Below are 10,516 nucleotides of genomic sequence, written 5' to 3'. Positions count from 1 at the left end.
AACCTAAGGCTCCAAGAAACCTTGGCCCGGGCTTTGCACTTGACAAGAACTGCAAGTTGGCTCACCTGAACTGATATCTGAGCGCAGGTGAGGCCTGGGGTCTGCCCCACATACACCCCAGGATCTTGAGGCTTCATGACAGCAGGCCCAGTGACATCTACACCGCACGTGCACAGCATGGCCCTTCCTGAGCCACTCCAGCCTCACAGCCAGGACTCTGTCGCTGCTCTGGGCCAAGCACCACACAGAAAGCGAGAGCCAGATCCTTTTTGTTCATCTTTATTTACAGCAAAGTACATAATGTGTGGTCATTTCGTAACCACTAACAATAAAGGTAGGGCGGTAAAAAGAAAAGGGAGAGGAGCAAGCATCTTAAAAGGGGTGCGGGGGAAAGCCTAAGTCTGTATTTAGCTACTCACCCTGCTCCTGCGGCAGGGCTGGGTAGGCACTCCCTGCCTCTAAGACCACAGCAAAGCTGACCTGGAATGCCAGTCCCCGGTAGGAGGAGGGTGGCAGAAGGCCCAGAGACAAAAGATGAAAGGGGACTGGGCTCTGGATGCATCCACTTACGCCTTTGCCAGACAGTTCCCTTCCTTGTTTTGTTTGAATGCTTCCCCCAGCCCGCCCTGAGCGTGTAAAGGGCAAGGGTGGTAGAGAAGTGCAGGCAGTCCCTTCAGGAAGCAGTCCTGAACGCCAGAACCCACCTTCCTAGCTGCTCCTCAGCCTGCCCAGTTCTTGGCCCTGGAATCTTTAACAGGCACATAAGAGATTCCAGGGCAGAGGAAAATATTTCCCTGCAAGAGGCTACTTCCCTCCAATAGCCGTGGGGGCTAGTGCAGGTCAAGGTTGCTAAATCGAGGAAAGTGCAGGAGATTAGCAAGGGAAATTATATATAAACCAAGCAGGCTCCCAGCCTCTGGCTGCCCAATGGCTCCAAGGTGTGCACAAGCCTCCAGCCCAACCCAGCAGCCAAATGCAACTCAGGCAGCCCAGCCCGGGTGTGGCCACAAGTATCCAGCTCCAAGCCCAAGTGAGGCGGGGTGTCAACTTTCCCCATGATTGCCAAGTGGCCAAGACCAGAAGCAGGGACAATTAGGCTAGTTCTGCGGCAAGGTGAACTGGAGGCCCTGTCTCTGCACTCCTCCCCTGGCCTGTCCCACAGACATCCTGTTGTTTAACCCACTGCCTTTGCAAGGGCCTCCTCTATCCACTACAAATCACAGGACGCTTGTATCCTTCTTACATAGATCCCCATCTCTCTGCTCATAGTGGTCTCAGGCTGCCTAAGAACAAGAAACTTGGGTCTGTAGAAGTCCATTAGTGTGAAGGAGTGAGAGGCCAGGCCTTCCTGTGACGTAATGCTTCTATGCTTGTTTCCTAAGCACTTGGTCCACACACAATACCTGGGCAGGAAGAGAGAACCGAGCACCACTGGACGGCTCTGGAGCCACGAGACTCCCATGTACATACCACCACCATCACCTCACTCTGCTCATCTGTGCCTCCTCCCTGAACAGCAAAGAGTACCTACATGGCAAATGTCATAGTTTCTGATCTAATAATTCTACTCCCAACTCTTCATGGAATCACAGACCCAGAGGCTCTTAAAAAACTAAGACCATTGTTTGTTACACAGAAAGCTCAATTTCAGATACAGAGTTGGCTAAATGCTGGGCTGCCACAGAGGGGTAGAGCCTTCCATCCCTTCCTTGCTCCAGACACAGTGCGTCACAGACCCAGCAGACACTGCTCAGTGTCCCTAGCCAAGCCACCAAGAATTGGTGATCATTTGACAAGGGGCAGGGTAGCCCTATAGCTGTTTCCAAGCTAGGAGTGGGCTACTCAGAGATAATGGAGGCTTGGTCCCAACACCACAGGTAGATGAGGAAGCAGCTAGGTAAAGGCTCAGAGATGAGACGAGTCCATCTTCCAAGGCAGTGGGATAAACAGCCAAGGCACTAAATGGTTTGGCACCTGGGAGCTTCAAGTAAAGTTGAGCATGCTGCCCACTGAAAGACCAAGGCGCTGTCCCAGACAGGGGTGGGCTTCACCTGAGCATAGCCCGCGCCATCAAGGCCAGGGCCCCTGTGTCCTCAGGATGCTAACCCAGGCCTGCGATCCCTGCTTCATCTCAAAGTGATCAAGGCATGACTACAAGGATAATAAGGATTGATCCTGAACACACACTCCAGAATTCAGCCATCCCAGTGAGCACCAGCTTTCAAAGGAGGCACCTTGGCACCCTTCCCTTGGTTCGAATAGGCGGCTGCTGTGACTGGGAGCTCCTTTCAGAGCCTGCGTGGTCTCCTGAACGTTTCTGGGTGACAAGCTCTGTTGAGGACTAGGTTTGACTTTTCTGAAATAGCAAAACAGACTTAGAGTCAAACTGAGCCCAGAAAAGGGAAATCAGACTGGATGGTGCTGAGTCTGAAGGGAAAATTTGGTGTGACCAGGTGGTAACGGAGACCAGTTACCTGAATGGCTCGAAGAGGCTCTGAGGGCAATGGAAAGAGAAGGTTCTCCAAAATGTTTCTAGCAGTGGCAGCCACAGTGGGATAGTTAAGGGCACAGTCCTCCAAGCACTAGGGTGGTCAACACTGAAATGAAAATCTCTGGCCCTTCTGCGGTCAGAAACTGAGGCTCTGGGCTCTATAAAATCAGACCTCCTTCAGGGCTCACTTGGGCTGCCCTCCACCCAGAATGTCAGGAATCCGTACTTTCAGAGAAAACGTTGCCACCAAGCAGCGGCTCTCAGGAAAGCTAGAAATTTCCACCCCAAATATTTCAACCTCAGACTCCAACTTAGGTACCTATGATTTAAATACTGTCCTTTTAAACACTTTTTTAAAATTGCTTTTCCAAGCCCCTTTTATCCTCTGCAACTGCCACAGCCACTAGGTGGTATTGCAAATAAGTAAATCCTCCTGGCCATGATGCTGCTAGTGAGAATCGCTGACCAAAGTTACTCTCCTCCCTTCACTGCAAGCTTCCAGGAAACAGAAACTACTACCCGTCCGCTGACAGAGCTCCCCTGCCAACCCGTGAGGAGCTGCTGCCGGCATCAGTTACCAGAAGCCCTCACCCAAGCCCAGCCTGCAGTGGGCCACTCTGTATTCCACAATACAGGAAAAAAGCCCACGGAGTCAGATCAGTTATGTCCCTGGGAGGCTGAAAGAACCAGTGATTTTTCAGATACGACAGCAGGCACAATTCTGCCCCTTCCTTCTCATCTTCTATCAGGAGGAGATCCCATAAAATCTCTTCCAGGGAAGGAAAAGAGGCAGCTCTGGCTTCTGGGAGAGACAGAGAAGCAGGATGGTGAGAAGGAGTCACCATGCTACCAAAGAGCCAGAGGCAAGAGGGTGGGAGCAGGGCAAAAAGAAAATGCAGAAGACTTGTTCTCCTCAGTGGGCCTCTTCCCTGAGTTTGATTTTTGAGTTGAGGTTTAACCTAATTTCAACCCAAATAAAAAAAAAAAAAAAAAANAAAAAAAAAAAAAAAAAAAAAGATAAGCGTATCTCTTATTGACATAGCACTAAGCTCCAGCTCTAAGAGTGGTACGTAACAGAGGGGGCGATCAAGGGTTTCCAGCCCCATTCCCATTGAGTTCCACGGGGCACTCAAGAGCAATGGGACCTAAGCCACCCTCCCTGTCTCTCACAGATGCCCAAGCCTGCCCGCCCTGGGACACAACAAGCAATTTCCCCTTGGTGGAATTCCAGCTCCAGTCCTAAAACACTCAAATACAGACCCTCCTGCAAAATACTTATGGCAAACAGCTTTACAGTATTTGTACATTTACACAAAAATAGATCCTTTTATATATATATATATGTATTTATAACTGGTTACACGTTGGATTCATAATTAGGCATCACCAGTAGTAGTTGGCACAGTTTTGTTACTTAAGCTCAGAGTCAAGTTCTGTTTCATTTCATCGTTCCAAAGTACAAAAAGAAAAAAAAAAAATCAAAGGCATTTCATCTCCATGGTGTTTTCTTAAATACAGTAATGTCATAGGAAACAGTATGTACAGACGAGCAGTGCCTCCTGACCCTCCTCTGTCTCCTGGAGTAGGGGCCGGGGTCCGATGGAGATGGGTCAATGCGGCCTGCTGCTGGACTCTGATGCCTGCCTCTTGCGTGAAGGGGTGTAGCCGTTGAGACAGCCATTGGTCTGCCGTTTGGAGGGCCCTCCGTTCAGGATGTCCTGGATGTGCTGCACGATGAGGTTGATGGCCACTGTGGGGCAGAGACCAACAGAGCGTTACGGATGCAGGCATGGGTGCAGGGGTAAATGTGGGAGTCTGTGTGGGGGAAGGACACGCAGGAACCACAGGCGAAAGACTTCCACTTGCAGGCAAGTCACCCAACTTCCAGTGCCTCTGCCTGGACTAATATGATACCCCTCCCTCCAGAAGGCTCTAAGGAGGAAGACAGACAATGCCTAGCCCAGAGTCAGCCCTTAATAAATGGGCTTCTTATCAGAAGATTATCAGTCACCATTGGATGAAGCACTCAGGCCAAATTCTGCAGACGTGGTAACCAGCCATGCTTCTGGTATCATCAATTAGTTATGAGACCTTTCCACCAGAAAACCTTCCCGTTTTCCATCCTAAGGCAGAGCATCCCAATGGAAGGTCCTCTCTCCCTCCAAAAAATAAAATGAAGAGAGATATCTTTTATTTGCATAAGAAATAAATTACGCACCTCAACCAAGAGGTCAATTTGATATCGCCAAATGTGGAATAAACATCAAATACTTTCTTACGTGATATGCAAAGATCATGCGACATCTCTCCTGGGATAATTCCTTTAGATAGTGTAAGCTCATGAATCCAATCATAAGAAAACAAAAGACAACCCAAATTGAGGATCATTCTACCCAACAATGGGCCTGTATGCTTCTAAAATTTGTCTTAAAAAAAGATAGGGGCTGGGCGCGGTGGCTCACACCTGTAATCCTAGCACTTTAGGAGGCCGAGGCGGGTGGATCATGAGGTCAAGAGATCAAGACCATCCTGGCCAACACAGTGAAACCCTGTCTCTACTAAAACACAAAAATTAGCTGGGTGCCTGTAGTCCCAGCTACTCAGGAGGCTGAGGCAGGAGGACTGCTTGAACCTGGGAGGCGGAGGTTGCAGTGAGCCAAGATTGCACTGCACTCCAGCCTTGTGCCTAGTGACAAAGCTAGACTCTGTCTTTAAAAAAAAAAAAAAAAGACAGGGAACATCTCCAAGTTAAAAGAGATCATATCACTGGTAAGTGTCTTGAATTCAATGACTATGTTGTGGTGATGAATAAGAATGTCTTTGTTCTTTAAAAGTACACAGTTAAATATTTATATCTTTTTCCCAAATAATAGCTCAACAAATTAATCTTTTTTAAATGGAGGGAAAATTAAATAAATTCTAAAGAGAATGAGGAAACAGGGTGCTATCCCACAGATCAGCTCTGCCACACTATGCCTCGTCCAGTGACATTCATACTTCCTAGACAGGCCAAAAAAGTACAACAGTGGCACCAGGTGCTATGGCCCACGCCTATAATCCTAACACTCTGGGATGCTTGAGGTAGGAGTTTTAGACCTGCATAGAGGCAACATAATGAAACCATCTCTACAAAAAAATTTTTTTTTAATTAGTGGAGCATGGTGGTGCACGTCTGTAGTCCCAGCTACTGGGAGGCTGTGGCAGGAGAATCATTTGAGCCCAGGAGATGGAGGCTGCAAATAAGCTGTGACTGTGCTACCGCACTTCAGTCTGGGTGGCAGAGCAAGACCTTGTCTCTAAAGTAAAATAAAATGAAATGAAAAATAAATACAATAATAGTAGCAACAAGCTCCCTTTAGAAAGGGCTACCGTGATGGCAGCTCATTCTAAATTAGACCAAGGAGGGAATCTGCTGTTGCTAAAGGGTGGCCTCAGAAGCAAAGTATCCAAGTGTCATCATTAGGAAGTGATAGTAAGAGGTAATCTACAGCTCTCTCTTTCTGCCAGAGAAGCACAAGTGCATGTCTGTCCCCACAACACGTGGGTGCCTCCATCCACTGGCCTGTTCCCAGGGCCAGACGTGTAGGTGGAAAGGCTCTGCTGGCTCACAATCACAGACGAGCGGTGCATCCAGGTCTGCAGAGCCCTGTGTGATCACCACATCCTGCCCCAAATTATGACTAACAAAGGGCAGAGATTATGTACTGCAGGATGACACCCCACTGGGGACTCACCTAGATTATCTGCACCTCTAGGGATGATCACATCAGCATACTTCTTTGTCTGTGGAGAAAGACAGTTAAAATGCATTAACACAAGTTCCGAGACAACTGGCCCGAGCCCCTCTCCAAGGCAATATGGGGAAAGGGCAGCCTTCATACTAATGAGCCCAGAGGGACAGCTTTTAAGGCTTCAAATATTGTTTACAACTTCACAGTCAAAGTATCTATTAACAGAAATTTGGGGAAACCTAAGGAAGTGCCTTGTTTAGCTGAAATGTGAATGAAAAAAAAAAAAAAGCAGGGAATGAGGAATGATAAAGAAGGATTGAAGACCTTTATGTATCAGGGAGGAAAATGGTCCAGACTGAGTGGTTAATCCAAAACCAATTCATAATTCAATTTATAATTGTCTGCCATGGATTTTTATCCACTTTATCTACATCACAAAAATTTAGCTTTGATTGAAGTTCTCTCTCACTCTCTTTTCATTTTTTTTTAAAAGACATGGTCTCACTCTGTCATCCAGGCAGGAGTGCAGTGCCATAATCACGGCTCACTGAAGCCTTGACCTCTTGGGTTCAGGAGATCATCCCACCTCAGCCTCCTGAGTAGCTAGGACTACAGGCACCCGCCACCACATCTGGCTAATTTTTGTGTTTTTTATAGAGAGGGGGTATCACCATGTTGACCAGGCTGGTATCGAACTCCTGGGCTCAAGGTATCTGCCCACCTGGGCCTCCCAAAGCGCCAGGATTACAGGTGTGAGCCACCGCGCCCAACCAAGTTCTCATTTCTAACGCTTGACACTGTTTCAGCTTACAACCTACGCATAGAACATGGTCTTTGGAGTCAAACACTTAGTTGCCTCTATTCCACTAGGAAAAATATGAACTAGAAAAACCCAAACTGAAAAGGGGAAGGAGACTGAGGATCACCTCGGACTTTTCACATACTCTGAAACATGACACTGTTAATTCCTAGCACAGGGTAAAACCAGAAAAAGTCTTCATTGATGACCAGTTCATAGGTTCTGTTATTACATAATTTTTTTAAAAAAGAAAGGCCACAAAGAGATGTATTTCTTTTTTCTTTTTCTTTTTTGTTCTTCCAAATTTGCTGAGATTTTGTAAACCATTCTACAAGTAACTGCATCCTGCATATGTAAACTAAGTCTAGCTATAAGATGACATAAAAATCACACCTCAAGCATGTGGGCATCTTACTCTGTGCAGCTTCCACCCTAGGGCTGCTGAAAGGCAGCAGAGTGAGCCCCAAACCCAACTTGAACTGAGCAGATACTTATCAGGTCCAAGTTCCTGGCTTACAGGGGAATGAGCTGATCTTCCCTGAGCAAAGAGTGGCTGGACAGTGGCAACAAGTAGAAATAACCCAGAAAATGTCTGTGCAGAATTTTTAGCTTTGTTATAACTAAGTAAAACAGCAGAAAACTGACAGTTAACTATAATTGATATCCAACAATAAATTCACTTTGTGTTCTTATTAAGTTAAAAACAGCAGGAGAGGTCCTCAGATTGATAAATGGGTGGAAAAAAGTTCACAGCTCCTCAGCCCCCTCTGACTGTTCCCAGTAGCCTACTCTCGTAACCCATCAGTCTCCAGGACAATGGATAGGGCATCAACGTTACTCAGCTGGTTCAGAAAGTCTACCTGTCCCTCATCTAAAACCAGTCAAGTATGGGTTGCTGTAAAAGCTACTAACATCCTTGAAGAAACAAAGACAGGTGGAGATCATATTTTTCCAGACAAAAAAGAACAAAGTTCATTATTAGAATAAATAGGGAAATTCTAATACCCAGCATTACTCTAAATCTATCCTCAATGTCAGAGAGATTCCAGCCTTCCCAGTATATCTCAGCCAAGATCAGGCTAAGTCCCAACCACTTCCTTCCCTTCCTCCTGCTCTCAGAGCCTAACTATAAATGATTGAGGAACCACACCATGGTTTGGCCATGCTAGAGAGGACTCAATGAATTAAATTTATCTTTTTCTACAGCCCACCACACCACACCTCTTGTCTCCGGCAGCCAACCCTGGTGCAGTAGCACAGTCACAGCTCATGTGCAGCCTCAACCTCCTGGGCTCAAGCAAGCAATCCTCAACATGTCCCTTCCTGTCTTTCCTGGGCTGAGGGCTGATTCACTAAACTCTCTCTGTCCTTCCTTCTCTGAAAGCCACCTTGCTAGAGAATTCCTGGCTGCCACAGGAATGACTGGTGAGTCTGCAAGGGTGGAGGGAAGGAAGCTTATTCCAGTAAGGCATGACAGTCCCCAAATGGGAGCTAACGACAAGCTCAAAGCAGGGCTCACCGGTGATGGCAGGAATGGCTCAGGAGGGAACACCTCGGGGCTCAGCCCCCAGTGCATCCATACTTCACTCACTGCAGACCTTTCAGAGATCCAAATGGCTGAGGACTCTCCTTGGATATGATATTCCCTTAGGAAAGGGTCTTACACCATGATCCCACCAAGCAAGAAGTCTAGAACTAGCTGGGAATTAAATGACCTGCCTAAGGACTGGCAGATCCCTACAGGGCTACCCAAAGAAAGAATAGCAGGACAGGGCTCCTGGAGAACACAGAGGCAGGACACAAGGGCGAGGGCTGCCCTCTCTTAGGACTTCAGGACATAGGATCCCTCAGAGACAGGAGTAAGATTCAGACAGGGGGGCTCCATCAACTTACATATCTTTGTATAATCAAATTTTAAATTCTACATTTAATAAAAACAAACCAAAAACACAACTCACTGGCAAGCAGAATTCCTCAAAGGCAGGCTTGACGAATGTAATGTACTGAGATAAAATCTGCTCCAGGTCCCTGCCTCTCTCGCTGATGTCCCTTAATACTGTAAGAGAAGGGAAAACAAGAATCAAGAAACAGTGCAGGAACCAGCACACACTCGCCCGTCATGGTGTGGACCCAGCTCCCACAGGCTCCACGATTACTCGGATGATTCTCAAGCTAGATTCCTGAGAGGCTTGAGCAAGAGCAGATCAGCAGCAGCTTCGGAAAAGACAATTTAACGTTCTGACATCTTACAATGGTCAAACGTGGCAATGACACAATGCTCTCTGAAACAAAAGGCTGTCCATGGAGGCCAACAGCCTTCTTGTTTCAAGCAACATTTGATCCAAACAAAATTTCAGTGTGAATTTTAAAAAAAGCAGGGCAGCCTTGGAGAGCTCGCTGTTAACAGGAAGAAATCTGGGCCCTGAGTGGGCTGGGCTGCACGCTGCCTCCCTGCACACACTTGCCTGTGATCAGAAGTCCAACGAGCCACTGCGCAGGCATCAGCTTACTGCTCCGTGCCCACACACGCCCCCTCTGCAGCATGGAGCCCAGGCTAGGCCGAGGACCCAGTCAGGGTTAGACATTCCCGCCTACCTCAAGCACAGAGGTTTGCCCAAACAAACAAACAAACAAAAAATCACTCAGTGAAAGATAAGAATAGCATGGTCTAGAAAATGGTGGGCTGGGGCTGAGACGAAGCCCCGATTGACACAAACTCACCATCTTCTGTCTTCTACTTTCTTCCTCCTGGTCAGTTTTATTCAAAGACTTTTACCACTCTTCCCCGCCCCCCGCGCTTTAAATTTTTTTTTTTTCTTTTGAGACAGGGTCTCTGTTATGCAGGCTGGAGTGCAGTGGTACAGTCATAGCTTACTACAGCCTCAACCTCCTGGGCTCAAGCAAGCAATCCTCCCACCTCAACCTCCCGAGTAGCTGGGACTACAGGTACACACCACCACAATGGACTAACTTTTTTTGAGGGGTAGAGACAGGGTCTTGCTTTGTTGCCCAGGCTAATATCAAATTCTTGGGCTCAAGTGATCCTTCTGCCTCAGCCTCCCAAAGTGCTGGGATTACAGGCAGCTCAAACACTCTTTATTAAATAGTCTTCTGTCAATAAATAGAAATAAGACTGATCATCCTGGTTCTGCCATTGTACATGAGCTTTAGTTTCCCCATGAGTAGGGAGTTGGGAAGGAGATTCTCCGAATCAAAAGAACCTCTTTGCAGATGTCATTTTAAATCTTCTCTTAATCTAATCTTATCATCTGAGCTGCTAAGTCTTTCACCCCAAAGTGTTATCACATCCATTTACAATCACTTGCAGTGGCTCTTCGGCTCCTTCCCAACCACTTCTCAATGAACAGACTCAAGCATGGGGTGAAACTTACTGTACACAAACATGGGGTATATCTGTGATGAACTTCTGAAAGCCATGTGTCTAAATAATTCTGTCTTTATACACACAAGCACAGGTGCACACAGACAGGACAG

At 47.1% G+C, this 10,516-nt stretch overlaps 1 protein-coding gene across 1 annotated transcript in view; it reads right to left on the bottom strand.

The window, feature by feature from the left end:
• Positions 1-263: 263 nt before the first annotated feature.
• The window catches only part of UCK2 (uridine-cytidine kinase 2), a 91,024-nt gene continuing 80,771 nt past the window's right edge, over positions 264-10,516 (bottom strand). Inside the window, exons 5-7 of the mRNA XM_017534058.2 lie at positions 8,980-9,077; positions 6,226-6,274; positions 264-4,241 (exon numbers count right to left, since the gene is read on the bottom strand). Coding sequence (XP_017389547.1) covers positions 4,102-4,241; positions 6,226-6,274; positions 8,980-9,077 — 287 coding nt within the window. The 3' untranslated portion in view covers positions 264-4,101. The remainder of the gene's footprint in view (positions 4,242-6,225; positions 6,275-8,979; positions 9,078-10,516) is intronic.

The sequence above is a fragment of the Cebus imitator genome, unplaced genomic scaffold (assembly GCF_001604975.1).
Source record: "Cebus imitator isolate Cc_AM_T3 unplaced genomic scaffold, Cebus_imitator-1.0 Scaffold84, whole genome shotgun sequence".
In the NCBI taxonomy this organism is placed as follows: domain Eukaryota; kingdom Metazoa; phylum Chordata; class Mammalia; order Primates; family Cebidae; genus Cebus; species Cebus imitator.
Note: the sequence above shows the minus strand (reverse complement) of the source record. Positions and strands in the feature narration are given on the sequence as shown.